We start from the raw sequence: 16,764 nt of genomic DNA on the forward strand, positions 1-16,764 counted from the left end.
AAGAAAGTGCAGCTGTGGGTAAGAGATTTGAATGAGAAAGCATGGAAAAACTGAAGAAGCAGGAGCCGCTGTTACCACTGAGACTACTAAGGCCCTTGCCAACTTGGTCTAGGTATAATTCTTATGTGTTTGAGCTGGAGGGATGAATCCACGTAGCAAATTGCATATATATGCGATTGAATTGGTATTTTGTCCCAGGATTTTGAAGATTCTGCATGTGATTCTTCTATGTTATGGATACTCAAACTAGTTGAGAAAGGTTTCTTGGATTTTTTTATTTGAATTTGAATTCAAAAGGAAGACTTGAACTTTGCAATTCTACAAGCAACTTCTGTATTAGTGCTGTTGCCAAGGACTTGGGTGCACAAGTTGTAGCATTTTGTTGTTGTTATAATAGCTTGTGTATTCTGTTATATAATTGTGAATACAAAGAAATTCATTCTGTGAAATTGTGTTTGCTATGTTCATTAATAGATCTCTAAGTAAACAAATAGCCCCATAGAACTTAATAGCATTACAAGTGCAGGTGCAGGCAAGACACTTAAATCATATAATGCCGGTAATGTGGGTCCGCCCCCGGAGCCGGATGGATCCAGATGGATTCCTGAAGGCCCTGGGGGAGTTTCCGGCTGACAAGACTGGTGCTCCTGTCGAAGCCCTGGTTGAACTATGGAATGGGGAAATGACCAGGGCTATTGACACCATCGCTTCTAAGCGTCCTCTCCCACCGGGCAGAGCCCACTCTTCCCCTTGGTATACACCTGAATTGCGGGCGATGAAGCGGGCTGGGAGACGTCTAGAGCGTAGGTGGAGGAAATCACGGGATGAATCTGACCAAACACACTTAAGAGCCCATTATCAGGCCTATGCTGTGGCGGTGAGGGCGGTGAAAAAGAAATTCTTCTCCGTTTCCATTGCCTCCTCACAATGCCATCCGGTGGAGCTTTTTCGGGTGGTACAAGGGCTGGTTCATCCTGACCCTAAGAAAGATCTGGTTCCACCCATGAAGGCCTGCTGTGACGACTTTGCCAAGCATTTCAGGGAGAAAATTGCTCAGATTTGTCATGAGCTGGACTCCACTAGTGACTCAGAGGCTTCTGGGAAGATACCAATGTCGCCATCTGGTCCAAAATTGATGGATGAATTTCAGTTACTGTGGCCTGATGATGTGGACAAGGTGCTTGGACGAGTACGTCCCACCACTTGCCTATTGGACCCTTGCCCATCTTGGCTAATTAACAACACCAAGCACGGGATAGGGGCTTGGATCCTGGAGGTTGTCAACGCCTCTCTAAGGGACAGCCAGGTACCTGCCCCTTTAAAGGAGGCAGTAGTCCAACTGGTCCTAAAGAAGGTGTCACTGGATCCAGAGATGGCCACTAATTATAGACCTGTGGCCAACATCCCGTTTCTGGGCAAGGTGTTGGAGTGGGTGGTGGCAGGACAACTCCAAGCACTCTTGGATGAAACTGATTTTCTGGACCCATTTCAGTCCAGCTTCAGACCTGGGTACGGTACTGAATCTGCCTTGGCTGCCCTGTACGATGACCTGTGCAGGGAGAAAGACAGGGGGAGTGTGTCCCTGTTGGTTCTCCTGGACCTCTCAGTGGCTTTTGATACCATCAACCATAGTATCCTTCTGGATAGGCTAGCGGGATTGGGGGTCGGAGGGACTGCTTTGCAGTGGTTCCGCTCCTATCTCAATGGCCAATTCCAGAATGTGATGCTGGTGGACTATGGCTCTGCACCATGGCAGCTATGCCATGGAGTACCGCAGGGATCCATTTTGTCCCCTTTGCTATTTAACATCTACATGAAACTGCTGGGAGAGGTCATCAGGAGGTGTGGGCTGCGGAATCATCAGTACACTGATGATACCCAGCTCTACCTCTCATTTTCTACCAATCCAGGTGAGGCAGTGACTGTACTGAACCGGTGCCTGGCCGAGGTAATGGGCTGGATGAGGGCCAATAAACTGAAGCTCAAACCAGACAAGATGGAGGTCCTGTTGGTTGGCGAATCGGGCTTTGGGGAAGGGGACCTGAACTTAGTCCTGAATGGGGTTGCACTCCCTCTTAGGGGCAAGGTCCACATCTTGGGAGTGCTCCTCGACCCAGAGCTTTCACTGGAAGCTCAGGTGACAGTGATGGCGAGGAGCGCTTTCTTTCAGCTTCAGCTGATCCATCAGCTGCGTCCCTACCTGGAGAACGACTGCCTGGTGACAGTGACACATGCGTTGGTGACTTCCCGACTTGACTTCTGTAACACGCTCTACGTGGGGCTGCCCTTGAAGATGGTCCGGATACTTCAATTGGTTCAAAATAGAGCTGCCAGACTGCTGACGGAGACTGGGCATTATGTTCACATGACTCCAGTTCTCCGTCAGCTTCACTGGCTCCCCACTGAAGTCCAGGCCCAATTCAAGGTGTTGGTGATGACCTATAAAGCCCTTAATGGCTTGGGTCCTGGCTACCTGAAGGAGCACTTATGTACATATATGCCCACCTGGCCCTTGAGATCTGCGAGAGAAGCCCTTCTCCGGGAACCCACCGTAAAGGATATTAGGAGGGTAAGTACTCGGAGGAGGGCTTTCTCTGTGGTGGCGCCCGATCTATGGAATGCGCTCCCCAGAGAGGTCCGCAAGGCGCCGTCGTTATTTGTTTTTCGACACCAGGTGAAGACCTTTTTATTTAAATGTCATTTTAATTGTTAATATTATTTATTTATTTTATATCTCTGGCCAGGTCATCTCAAATTATATTGTTTTTATATTATGATTATTTATTTATTGTTGTGAGCTGCCCCGAGGCTTCAGCGATGGGGCGGCATAGAAGCTTCCTAAATAAATAAATAAATAAATAAATACTGCACCTGTTGCACTGCTTACCAGTGTATTTCTGAGCCCAAATTAAAGTGCTGGTGATAGTTTGGTATCAACTTACTTGAAAGGCTTGACTGCACTTTTTTGGGGAGGGTAGGCAGGATATTTTCAAGAGCATTTATTGGAGAAGTTACGAAAGATTTGGAATCTGAACTTCTGGAAAAACTACTTGTTCTTGCCTGTCTTGTATTTCTCCTCAAATTTTACTTTGACCTCCCAACACACTTTGCATTTCACTGCAGCATCCCTAAATACATCCTTGTTGACAATGGGTTTTTAGCTGGTTGGCATAAAGAGGTTGTAATTAGCTGTAGGGTGGTCTGAAATACCATCACCAATATTCTTGACAGTAAAAGCTTTACATTCAGAATAACATTGAGTCAGCAGAAGAACCACCTTTCCAGGTTTCACAGAGCTGTCCATCTCAAAACCATAATGCTCATGGCCTCCAGACCAGAAATGGGTATCTTGACTGCCCTTTGAAAGCAGCAACAAAGGCTCTTCTCATTGCCCATCTTTTCTCACAGGTAGGCAAGTATACAAGAGAAGGTCTTTTCTGTAGCGGCACCACACCTCTGAAATGGGTTGTCAGCAAGAGTCCATCCATCATTACATGTTTTAGGAAGGCACTGAATATCTATTTGTTTACCCTGGCTTTCCTCTTACCATGTTTATATATTGTGGATATTGCTTGTTTTAAGATTTGTGTGTGGGTGCATGTGTGTGTAAAATTTTAGCTCTTTTGTTACTATGCCAATCTATTTTATTGTTGAACATTGCCTTAGAGGTGGCTTGTCATTACATATGAACCCACCCAGATTAGGGTCTTCCAATGGTTAACAAACCACTCATACCACATGGCCTGTTTTACATTTGTGGATGGTTTTTTACCTACTCCAATAACCCATCCTGGCCAGGTTCACACATAATGATAAATCATGGACCCTCCCCCCTACACACATACCTCTTGCATTTTAAAAATGTCAGTTAGCACACAATGTCTCAATGGCAAGTGTCAGAATCCCGGAATTTCAATTCGTGAGAAGGAAATAAAACTCGGGTTCGTGCGAAAGATCAATAGTTCAGACCATCTGTGGCTTTATTGTTTGGCCCAGGTTCCCGCAGTAGACTCATGATAATGCATTACTGGGCAGGCAGAGGTAAACTCGCTGCAAAGTTTCAATACAACTACAGCGTATTTTATACCCTCCTGGTCACGTGCACAGGTACAGAACAATTGATGCCAGAATGCAGATGTTACAATAAGATTCTAAGATCATCAGAACAGATAAAGGAAGATCAGCAAATCATACAGTGACAATGAGATTACAATATTTCTAACTGCAGTGTATTGACACTTTAGCTGAGTAACTTGAACCCATTTCCAAGTCTGCTTAAACATGTAAATTCAAGCTACTGAGAAACTATTCATGAACTCATAAGCTCGGCTAGACTCAAACCCTAAGTAATGCATCCATACCATTCTGATTGGCCAGGGCACATGGAGCCCTCTGGGCTAGCAAAATAGATACTTCCTGGTAAACTGAATTCCAACAAGGATTATTTAGTCATTGTGAAGGCATACAATGTATATTTGGACTGAATGGCCTGTCTACTACTGTAGCTTACAGCTAAAGGTGAGAGAAAGGAGTGGGGGAGGAATGCCATTTTAAACAGTGACTTAGCTTGGAAAGCTGGTGCTTTTGAGAAGGAGTATAGGATTGATTCTACAACACAAAAGCACACAGAAGCAATGTTTTTCAGCCAGAATTTATCCAAACTTTCCCAACACAAGTCATCCCAAAAACTCAACAGGAACTCATGCTCCCTGGAGCAAGTTCTGCTACTTATGGCAGTTGGCCACTACTGCTATAGGAACACTATAATATGGTGAACATCTGGAGATCCTAGCACGCAGCACCAAGCTCCATGCACATGCTATAGAGGAAGATCCCCAGAGAAATGATCACTTATGTATGATCATTGATGTTAGTGCTGGCCATTCACAAGATGAGGGTGTAACTGGAAACAATCTACTTAGCTTCCAACAGTTTTACCCTCTAATGGTTGAAATGCTCAGTTAAGTTAAACTGTAGAGAAATACTACAGATGTACTTCCCAAATGGAGGTAGAGCAATATTATGGATCCTATCAAGAAGGATTATTCATGCACAAAAGCCCATCTCCACACAAATGCACTTGCTTGTCCTTAAAGGAGATTCAGACAACTCAGCCTGTTGTTCTCCCATCACATGGTGCCAAGTGCTTTAGCAACTTGCCTAAAGAGAAAAAAACCCCTCAAAACAAATCCCTTTGTTGCTGACATCATAACAAATCCAAGCTAACAAAGGACCAATTTGTATGATTAGTTGAAGTGGCAGTTAAGTAACAAGCTTACCATTTGGTAAGCTTACCATAACTGACAGGTACTGCAGTCATGCTGTGATAGCCACTTCACACATATAAACCACTGTAGAGATACAACCCATATAGCTCAGATGTATTCATGATATGATAAATATCGCTTCATGGAAGCAAAGCACTGAGAATCAAAAGAAAATAGGAGGAGCTTTAGAAGTCTTAGTAACAAGATTGGCAATTAAGGGTGCAATCCTGCGGGGGGGGGGGGGAGCCTACAAAAAGGTGTAGTCCTTTTCCTTGTCTAAACCTGCATAGGAGTATGCCCTGACAGAACTGGGAATAGGTTTGTGACTCACAGTAAGGAGCTTAGAAAAGGTGAGCTAAACAAGGCATAAGTACCACTATTATCAGTGATCACCTGTTCAATGTTACCAGCCTTGGAATGAAGATGAGTAAAGCAGCTGCACTGTTTTTAAATATTAATATGCCCCAATTTAAGTAATCTAAATTTATTATTACTGGCCAAAATAAATACTATTCCATGTTGCTGAGATTTTAGAACTTTAATGCATAAAAAAGAAAGCCATGCGCTTTTGGGGAAAAACATTGGAATCATACTGCATTTGATTTCTATCTCAAGCTTTTTTCACCTCAGTTATATATAAAGCAAAAAAGAAAGTTTGCTGCCACTACCTATTCACACATCACCAAGCTATTTATAATAGCCTTAGTATAATAGGCACAGATGGCAAAAGTCAATTCCAATAAGATTAAAGACATAAGACAAGACTAATGGTGGATATCCATATCCACTAAATAACCTATGGCAAGTAAAAGAAAGATTATTAGTTCAGAGAAAGGCGATAAAGACAAGATGAAACAGTTATCTACTTTACCTGAGATTACAAGGCCAATGTTCTTTTATCTCCAAAATATCCACTAGGATAATCAGCTTTTCTAAACCAATGCTATCTGTGGCCAAATAAAATATCACTTAAAAATTGTTTGCCTTCTTTTCATTTCTATGTAGACCAATTTATTTGCATACAGCTAAGCTATCCTGTCCAATCCGAAAGGTCTCTGCTCTTCTCACTGGCTGCCACTATTTATCTGGAATTTTACTAGGGCACAGTCAAACACAGAATCTATGAAAATGAAAAAAAAAAACCCTTCATATTATTAACCAGTGCTATACAATTTCTAGATAAGTACATAAAGATAGGACTGCTTTCAAAATTCTTCTGTGATATTTTACCTCAGAATGTCTCCTCCACTTACTCATATCTAATCTGTAACAACTGCATATCATGTGCTAAACCTGAGAGCATGAATGTAACTTTGTAAATAAAAGCTAAGCATAAAAACATTGCAGGTCTTTTTTGTGATGGGCAAACAGAGATGGAAAAAGGGAATTTTCCTCCAGTGCACATTTCAAAAAGGAAAGAAAATGGGAGAGAGTGAGGACAGGTGCCAGCCTACTCAACTATCAGCACTATGGCATGTTCTATAGTTTTTAATTAGAACTGCCAAAATCAACTGTGTTAATCAGGCTTGATACTTCTGCTTTCTTCACCCATTTCAGTCATGGAATAGGCAGGTTTCCTTATCTATAGCTGTTATTCTTTGCATGGTCATCTGTGCATTAGCACATGTGGGCTCTGCACGCATGCATTGCACTGTTTTGAGAAGATTCCAAAGCTCATTAATTGGTGTTCGGTGGGAGGCTGGCCCTTGTACACAACTGGCATGAAAGCGGGACTCCTGCTGAGACCTCAGTTAGGAGTGTAAGAGCTCCATATAAATGAGTGTCTGAATCAGAGGTGTGTCAATGCTGTGTCAGAAAAAAATGTGTATGACACCAGTGGGGATGGCAGGTGGGTATGTGTGAATGCACACATGACCACTCAAAGAACAACAGTTAGAGGTAAGGAAACCTGCCTTTATTCTCTGTGGTCTCTGTGCATCACACTTGTGGGTGACTGGCAAGCTTACCTCACAGAGGAGGGTGGTGTCACTCAGTGGAGTAGAGAGGACAGCTCTACCAAATGTGCAGTTCTCTCTAGCCTGAACATCGAGACAATAATGGTGAATGAAGGTCAAAGGATTTGATCAAGTCGCCACTCTAAACAGATTGGTGAGAGATACTCCTGCATACAGGACTGTGCATTTTTACTACTAACTTTGGGAAGTCCTGATAGATCCAAAGTACCAAGCTATTCTGCAAATAAAATTGTTGTATCTTAGTTGACATTCCCTGGCTAGTTTGAGTCAAAGAGCCTTAAGATCCCAAGAACTGTCTTCTCCAACTATTTCAACATAAACCACGAACAAGTAAATCTGAGTATAGCTGAACTTACTACCACAAGTAGCTTTAACCTGTATGCATCTTAATTACTTAAATGCAATACTGGAGCTGTGTTATAATAATAAAATGTTAACATGAGTTTTTTAAGTACTTCCTGCTCAAAAGCAATTTCTGGTTCAAATGCAGCTTTCCTATTATTGCCTAGTCCCTAAATTTCAGTTCTGAACAGCAGCAAAGGTAAAGCTATGGTAATCCAGTTGAAGCAACATAAAGATTCCCAAGAAAATCCAGAATAAATAATGGGTTCTGAATCTCAAGTTCAGAACGCACCTGCTAATGTGATTTGTGAAGAAGGCCATTTCAATTCATGGCCCTTATAGCATCTCTCTGTCTGGGTGATGATCGCTTCTCATAAGAAAAGGTGGTATGGGGGTGGCCCACCAGGGTTGGCGCTCTGAATCTCTCATTTGGAGCCCCAAATGTCTGTGAGGCCGTCTGAACCGCCATCCTGCTATCCATTTGCACTTGCTAAAATAAAGGCACAGGAGAGCTGACTTCCATTGTATCTTATACCCCAGGTTTAGCTGGCTTTTTACCTGCAAGTGCTGCTGTCCCACCCGCCACCCCCCATCATTCTGGCCAAGTTGTTTTTGTCTTACACCAAGCTCTTCTTTCCTACTTCCATACAGTCCTTGACCCTGAAGCTGCATTCAGAAGTGGGAGGTAATGACACTGCCCTGCCCACCAACCCTACTGGGCTTGCTACAGCACCTCTACTTCAGAGGCAGGTTCTCCCTATTGAAGTGAAGTATTTTACTTTATTCCATAGAAGGCACAGCAATAACTAACTTATATATAAGAAATATGAAAGCTGTGTACAGGAGAGAACATTGGGGTGGGGATTCTTACCCTACCTCTAGAAATCAGGCCTTCCTTTTCCTCACACCATGTCCTGAGACTGCAAGGATTCCTAACCTTTAGCTCAGCTGCCAAAGACTGATGAGAGTTCAAGTCCAAAATATCTGGAGAGCACCAGGAGAAGGTGGTGCTCCAGAGCACCTTTCTACTGAGTGATGGACATGAATGGGAATGGCCAGAGATGGAGTACAAGCAAAAATTTTGGTCAAATTCATCACAGTGCTTACTGTACTGTCTTAAATCTTACATATTTTCACATTTTATATAATCCATGAGTGTGGAACTTTGACTTTCAAATTCATTCAGGAAGTTATGAAAGCCAGTAGGATTTTACTTGTCTCCTAGCAATGCTTCCCCAAAGTCGGCTTGTAACTTCAAAAGCCACTACTCTTGTGTTCTTGAAAGTTATTGCATCTTCACTCCAGCTGATCAGTTAACATTAGAGACAAGATACGCCTGACTGAGAATTGAAGAGATCTAACCAAGATCCTATGTCACTCATTATGTATGTGAAAATCACAAATATTTGCAAAAGCTGTAACAGCCAAACCGGACAATATATGTTATCCCGTATATATTCAGAAATATAGATAGATTCAAGTGCAAAGCAGCCACTGGCTTGAGGCAAATGGGCTGTTTGACCCTATAGGCTGTCTTCCCATTCAGAATCCCCCAGCTGCTTTTCTCCCAGGTGAATATTACACTCATACAATAATAGATGTAATCATCTTGCATCTTTTTCCCCCAAATGGAAAAGCAGCTGGAGTGTATTTCAAATGCCTATCAAAGAAAGGGTTAAATCTCCTCCTTATGCTATGTTTCTGCTTAACCAGATGGCACATTTGCTTGTTTTCCAGTTTTTAAAGAAAGCCTATAAGAATACAGGGTATCTACTCTCTGATCTCCTTAATGTCTACCAGAAGTTTGCATGAAGTTGACATGTACCCCCAACACCTACATTTTCTGCTATGTAAGACATGGGTTTTGTCACAGCTGTTAAACTACTTTCTTGTGGATTTTCACAAGAGAGCCTACTTGTAATAAAGCTAAAATAAGACATATGTCAGGTTTTACATAAGGAAACATGGATAGATTAATACACACAGCACTCCCATAGATATAATTTGAGTGATTAACCCAATTTAATCTAATGGCAATATAAGATATCAGACAAAGTTGCCAACAACTTGGTGTGAAATCCACATTAGTTTAAGTTATTTCCTGATTGTGAACAATTATTTCTGAGCTGCCTTCTATTCTTTATCATTGTGCTCTAAATCACCTCTGGAAAGCTGAGCCAATGAGCCAGAAGTCAGAGTCATTATCTTACACATTAATCAATCATGTCAGTTAACTCCTGAGTTAAGCCTTTAAATACTTCTTTTCACACCAGAATCACCTCTGACAGACAGGATTTACCCTCTATTTTGCAGAAAGCATGCTTTTCAAACAATCTACTACTGTTAATACATCCAAAATCCTCCTTTCTGCACTTCAACAGAACTAAGTTTTATAGTTGAAACTAAACCATCAGGCCAGAACAGCACAAATGAAGACTTTTTATAGAATGATTTGAAAAATACATTTTAGATCTTTAGTAACTGCAGAGGCCTAACCAAAAGCTCTGACTATTGTAAACTTATATAATTATTTCAAAGTAGCCCTAAGCAGTTAATCACTTTGACTTCACAGACACTACTTTAAACTTAATTGTTTCAGAACTGTGTAATTTTATTACCTTTTCCCATTCCATATTTCACATTCAAGCTCTTTTTGAATAAGTGAAGATAAGCTCAGAATGGATACAACAAATCCAAATATAACAATAGGATTATAAGGCTTCTGTGCCTTTAACAATTGCATTATACTAAGAAGTTCAACAGGTAGAGTTTGGTCATACAGCTTGTGAGAGGAAAGCACTGCCTTAGGAACTTGTGCCTACCAACTGACACATAAGTTCCTCTGTCAGAAAAGGACCCAGCAAAGTTAGGTATTTAGATTAACCCCCTTTTTATCTTTTTTTTTTTCTGCTTCACCCAAGCAGTTATTCTAACTTTACTGACCAACACCACTGATACTGTCCTTTGAAGTATACTGATACTGTGGCATTTAGCAAACATTGTTGAAAATACCTTGCAGTACACACCTAATATACTCAAAAGGAACCTCCACTGAGTTCAGTGTGGCTTGATCTCAGGTATGATTAAGTCCAATCAACTGCTTAAGCAGAAATAGACCAAGGCATTTTGTGGGACGAGTTGGCAGGAAGGACTTTGTCCAAAGACTTTACGAATTAGGGAACTTCTTGCATGTTTTAAAATAGAATAAATTGTCTGGTTAGCATTCAAGATTAGCACACACATCTACACTACATTTACCTCTTTGCAAGATAATGCATTATGAAAATGACATCAGCAAGCAACATGCTTACAAGCAAGCTGAATGGTACCTACACTTAACTGAGCACAGGAATTCAGCCTTAATGGATATATCACTACAATGATGATTTGCTATTAGTCCCACAACCAGCAACAACTGCATACTACTCTACCAGACAACCTCAGTCTTCCAGTTCAGCACCATAAAGCTGATACTAAGTAACCACTGTTTAACATTTCACTCTGTATTTGAAACTAAATTGTAAACACTGGATGCATAATCACATGCTAATGTTTATACACACATATACACACTTATACATATTCTTGGCCACCTGCACTTGACCAGATATTAAAAGACTAATTAGAACACTACATAGTAAAATCTATTTTGCAGTATTTTCGTTTTGAACAAATTAAGAACAAATCCAGTTACAGATTCAAATTCCAATGCCATCCAATTTTTCTCTTAATCCACTGTGATATTCAGGTAAGCAAGCAGACAATTCAGTTGAACACACTTTGTTATATACTGGCTTTATATTTACAGCCCTGGAACAAGTAAACAGGAAACTATATTACAGCACATTTTCAATCAGATTTCTAACTACTAAAAATCACTGTTTCATATTGAGAATAATGAAATAGTTAAGGCATAATCTGAACTATAGAGATCCATAGTCCAATTGGTTTAATTCCAGAGGACAACTTATTCCATTTATCATGATTTCTAACCTTAAGATGTTATGCTATTGACTTGTCCTCCCTATGACTAATACAGCTGTGAAATCTCCTTTCCACATTTTCTTGTTTCTTTCAGTATTAATTCTCTGCCATTGTTGTGATCATTGTAAGTCAAGAGATTCCCCAAGCTGTGAAAACTGATTCCTCTTAGATGAAGGATGAACTAATAAGAGGTTAAGATGACCAGACATGTATTGCAGAACAGAGCAGCTTGCTTAAGCTTTCTGAAATATTAACTACAAAAAATTGACCCAAAAAAACCTAACACGATGACAATGAAATGTTCATGAAAGGAACATAAGCAAAGGCTACTGCCAACACATGTTAACCTATACTACATTTATTTAACATTCTAATGAAAAAGTTTTGCTCAGTACCAAAATGAGTAATATGGCTTCTGCTGCTTTTTTCTTTAAGGTAAATTGATCCAAACGATGCTGCTGCTGCTGCTTCTGATAATTTTGTTGTATAGTACTGTTTTATCGATTGTTCTATGGTTTTGCTTTTAATCTTGTAAGCTGTCCTGAGATGCGATAGTGAAGGACGGCATACAAATGTTTTAAATAAATAAATACCAATACAGTTTTGCCATTTTAATGATGTGTTGCTGTTGAATTATCAATAGAAATTTCTAGTGTTTCAACTTGGTACTTATAGGAAGAGCAAGTTAAACATATGTTGTTGTTTACTACTTCCAAAGAAATTTGGTCATGTCTGATCATGAACTCTTACATCGGTTTACCTATCTTCAATAGGTACATTGTTCCACTACTTCAGTACGAAGTACACTGTCCAATTATGAACAATATTGTCCTGCTATCTTTAATATGATTTTATTATCCAGTAAGTACCAACCTAGACTTCACTACACATATGTCTGGATAAGTTTCACTGAATAATGTAGAGCTGACTTTCAAGTAAAGATGTGCAGATCAGGCTACAGAGAGCAAACATTTGTCCCTAGTACAAATGTTACACAATCATTTAAATGGCTCAAAAACAAGTTAAGAAAAATTCATTGAATTCATCATCAAGTAGAATGGAAATCCATGTATTGTTCTTCACCATGCCTGAATTATGAAGAGCTCAAAAGTACTATATGTTGTGTCTTGACACCTTACTGGAGAGGGTGAAGCTCAGTCTAGTACTAGTACTCCCTCCTCGTCATTCATTCAGAAGTACTTTGTACACAGACAAGATTGGCCTGCAAGCTGGAGACATAACTCATCCTAGCTTTTGCTCACTGTTGATCAGTTTAAAAGTAGTGTGAAGTGAAGAGAAATACAGCCACTGCTTAGCTTTGGCTTTTGTTCCTGTTGCATGCATCCTGGCTCCTCCAAATTTACAAATGACCCTGGCGCTCCCCAACCATGGACTACAATTTCCATGCATCCAAAACAGCAGGGCCAAAGATCGGGGATTATGGGAGTTGTAGTCCAAACCATCTGGAAGGCACCAGGTGGCCAACTCCTTGTGCACCTAGCTCTCTTGCAGTTAAAGATCAAAAATCCCTAGACAGAGAACTCTGATGGGAGCTGACAAACTGCAAAGACCCACATTCCTCTAGCACCCAGTCTCAGAGCGTGCAGCTCACTTCGCTCGAACGGAATGTGTCTTTCCCATAGGGCCCTGGATGACAATTTGACTCTCAGCTTCCTCTCATTTCCCTGCAGCACGGAGTTGCTGAGTACTCTTTTCTCCTCAAGCAACCCCCCCACCCCTTTGTAGAGCAGCATCCAGCAGAAGAGCACAGCTTAACCCTTTCAGCACCATTCCCATTCCCTGGACCTCAGCATCTGAGGATCAGCGCTCAGCCTGAGCTTTTCTCCTCCGCTCGGAGAACTGGAGGGGGTGGGAAAGTCTTCCCCCACCTCTCCAGAGCTTGGCGGCATATCACCATCAATCAGGGCTTTTATTCGCTCGCAGACATCCAAGTCCTCCAAAGTAGCATTGTCTTTCGTGCTCGCTTTCTCTCTCCCACTCCCGCTCTCCTTCCCTCCTCTTACTTTAACGCTCTTTCAAAGCTTCCATTAAGCCGTCGGATCGATCCCTTCTTTTCTTTTTGCTTTTTTACGTTATTCAGGAACAGCCATTCGCCGGCAGCGAGAAAGCTCCCACTGTGGGCATGCACTTTTACATCCAAGGCGAGGCGAAAAACCCGACGTCCTTCCTTTTCTCCCCACCGTCCCTTTCCCCCTTATCACCCCCCACCCCAAGTTGGGATTGCATCGCTATGTTGTAGGAGGGAGAAACGAGGAAATTGGGGAAGGGGGGAGGTTGTCACGAAACAAACTCAACTCGTACTGAAATTCAAAGTGGGGGGGGGGAGGGGAAGGGGCCATGCCAGACTGACAAACGGGAGGGAGCAAGCCCAAAACTTCTTCCCGGACAGGAAAGGTGGTCACGGCCGCAGCGAAGACCCAGGTAAGCAGCATTGGGGGTGGGGTAGGCAGAAGCGATCGGAGGAACCAGGTGGGCGAGCACGGCACACACTTACGTCTCGGAATTTGTTCCACTGTCCAACCTCCTTGTCATACTGCGAGATAGTTGTAAGCCATTGTTTATCATCCAGAAAATTGCCGCTGTCTGACCTGCCCCCGGCTCCTGCCGCCGCCGCCGCCGCCGCCGCCGCCGCCGCCACAGCCTGACTGCACCAAGCGGCTGCCCACACGCACGCGAAGGCTGCTACCTTTCGCATCTGGGGGAGAGAACAAGCGGCGGTTATCCAAAACGGACCCACTCCGGCAAACCCGGGCAAAACAGCCCCCCGCCAAAAAGGGAGAAAAAACCCGCAGCAACCTCTAGCCCGGAGCAAAGGAAAGTAGGCGAAAAGGGGAGGTAGCAAAGCGTGCCTTGGAGAGAGCCCCCTCCCTTTCTCGCGAAAAAGAGGGGGGGCTTCAGGAAAGGAGGGGGAGGGGGAGGAGGGGCAGCTGCCCAGTCCGTCACCTTGCTGCGAACCCCGCCGCACCGGGCTCCGGGCTCCGGCTCCGGCTCCTGGAAACGCAGCTCGACGCTGCCAAGTGTGTCTCGCTCTGGAGCTGCCGCCGCCGCCGCCGCACGCGCCGCCGCTGCCTCGAGCCGTCCACTCAGCGCCTTGCGCCCAGGCGCGCTCCCCCCCTCCCGCCTCGGAGGCCCTCCTCTCCTCTCCTCGCCTCTCTCTCCTCTCCGCTCCTCTCCTCTCCTCTCCGCTCCGCTCGCTCGCTCGCTCTGCCCCCACCCCGTCCTTCAGCCGCCGCCGCCGCCGCCGCCTCCCTGGTGCGCTCCGCTCCGCTCCGCACGCAGCGCCTGGGCGAGCAGCAGGCAGGAGCGCGCGGGCCCGCCCGCTCGCGCTCTCCACGCTGAGCGAGGCACCCTTGGCAGGCGGCGGGAGCAAGGCGGCGAGGGGAGCTGGCGCACGCGACACGGCCATGCGCGGCGGGCGGGCGGGCGGGCGCGGGGGGGGGGGCAGGGCGCTCCCCGTAACGCGAAACACGAATCGTGAGAAGTGCGTTGTGGGGAAGGCGCTTCACCCCAGTGCTTTTCCTCGGAAGCGCGAGGCAGCCGAGCGGGGAAGGAGAAGCAGCCCAGCAGCGCACGGCTGCCTCTCCACCATTAATCTGCCCACTTAGCAGAGGATGGAAACGCGCAGAGAGTTCAGCGCAGCGGGAGGGACCCCCAGGGTCTCCACGCATGTAGACACGCACAGCTTTCTCCCTTTTCATGTGCGAGCCAAGCACTGCGCGAAGCAGACGTGGTGGCAGCTCCCAGCTCCTCTCTCCAGCTCTTTGGTCACCCGATGCTACCAAAAAAGACAGTGCAAAAGTAGCTGCCCCGCTCCCTGCCCCAATTTGCCAATGCGCCATTAAATTGCATTTATTTTCTGTGTATACCACCCAACAGCCAAAGCTCTCTGGACAGTTCACCAAGATGGAAGCCTTGAACATGCTTTATAAAAACTACATACATGCAAGTGTATGCCTATGACAGAGAGATCTACTCATGCACACACACGGCCAGAGGGCAAATGAGTAGGTAGAGATGTCCCCTGCACTGCCCAAAGGGAGGAGTACAACCATATGAAGGGAGCAGGCTACAGTGATAGTGACAGCCGTTGTTTGCCCAGTCATGCAGCTGAAAGAAAACGGAAAAATCTGTAAGCAGCAGCTGTTTCCTCTTCTCACTCACTCTTTCACCCTGGGTAGTCAACTGTGTATGGTGCCCACCTAGAGAGTGAGCAAGTGGGCAAAAGTGGGAACTTGCACTTTTCTTTGAGACAGACAAATGGGCCCAAGTGCTCTGGTGACCATTAGGGTGAACAAGAGATTGGAGGCATGTCTGCTACCCTCTCTTGCATCCATGCTTCACTGCCTGTCATAGAAGAGCACCACCTACAGAAGCATGCAAGAGAATGTGCTTGCAGATGCAGAAGAAGTGGATGCATGCCTGCACAATGCCCTGAGAGGTTGAGCAAGTGACTAACTTCTCTTGCTTCACCACAAAATCCCCTATTGAAGTAGTGAAACTCAAGACAAGACATCACAGAGGAAGGAGGTCCCAGGATCCTTCTTAGCTAGACTGGTACTCTGCCTGTTCTTTTCCAGCATCTGCTGATGGGACAGGGGAAAGGGGGTGAGATAACTATTTATCGCTCATTGCTTCATCTATTGCTTGATTGTCCTTCAAAGTAAAGCTGAAGAACTATGCAATGCTTTTCGAATACAGGTTTAATATAATAGGCTTGTGACTTAGTGATGGGGTTTGTACATGTGCAGAGTGGCTTATTTTCCACTCTTCAAATGCTAAGAACATGTTGCCCAGCACCCCAGACACCCATTCTTGTCAGGTTTGGCCATCATAGCAACACATATCTAGTGAGAGTAATTTTGGAAATGAGCCAGCACATAGGGATGCCAGCACTTTACACGTGTCATTCCCTTAGAGTATCACCATACACAGAGTCAGAGTGTAGGACTGGGACTCAGGAAATCTCAGTTTAAATTCCTCTTCAGTCCTGGAGCTTATGGGATAACTTTGGGCCAGTCACAGACTCTTAGCTCAACCTACATCACAGCATTGTTGTTTTAAGAATAAGACTGAGAGGAGGAAGAGAATTAAGTGAGCTGCTTTGAGTTCCTTGAAAGGGAAAAAGGCCCTATATAAGTATAGTAAAGAAATAAATACACAGGAGAAAGTGCTGC

At 44.0% G+C, this 16,764-nt stretch overlaps 1 protein-coding gene across 2 annotated transcripts in view; it reads right to left on the reverse strand.

Annotated features, from left to right (window-relative positions):
• SPOCK3 (SPARC (osteonectin), cwcv and kazal like domains proteoglycan 3) overlaps window positions 1-14,604 on the reverse strand; it is a 139,703-nt gene extending 125,099 nt beyond the window's left edge. For both annotated transcript variants that reach the window (XM_044430801.1, XM_044430802.1), the window contains exons 1-2: window positions 14,534-14,604; window positions 14,085-14,285 (exon numbers count right to left, since the gene is read on the reverse strand). In XM_044430801.1, coding sequence (XP_044286736.1) covers window positions 14,085-14,285 — 201 coding nt within the window. In that variant the 5' untranslated portion in view covers window positions 14,534-14,604. The remainder of the gene's footprint in view (window positions 1-14,084; window positions 14,286-14,533) is intronic.
• Window positions 14,605-16,764: the final 2,160 nt, after the last annotated feature.

This window comes from Varanus komodoensis, unplaced genomic scaffold (assembly GCF_004798865.1).
Source record: "Varanus komodoensis strain SLA01 unplaced genomic scaffold, ASM479886v1 scaffold21, whole genome shotgun sequence".
Taxonomy (NCBI): Eukaryota; Metazoa; Chordata; class Lepidosauria; order Squamata; family Varanidae; genus Varanus; species Varanus komodoensis.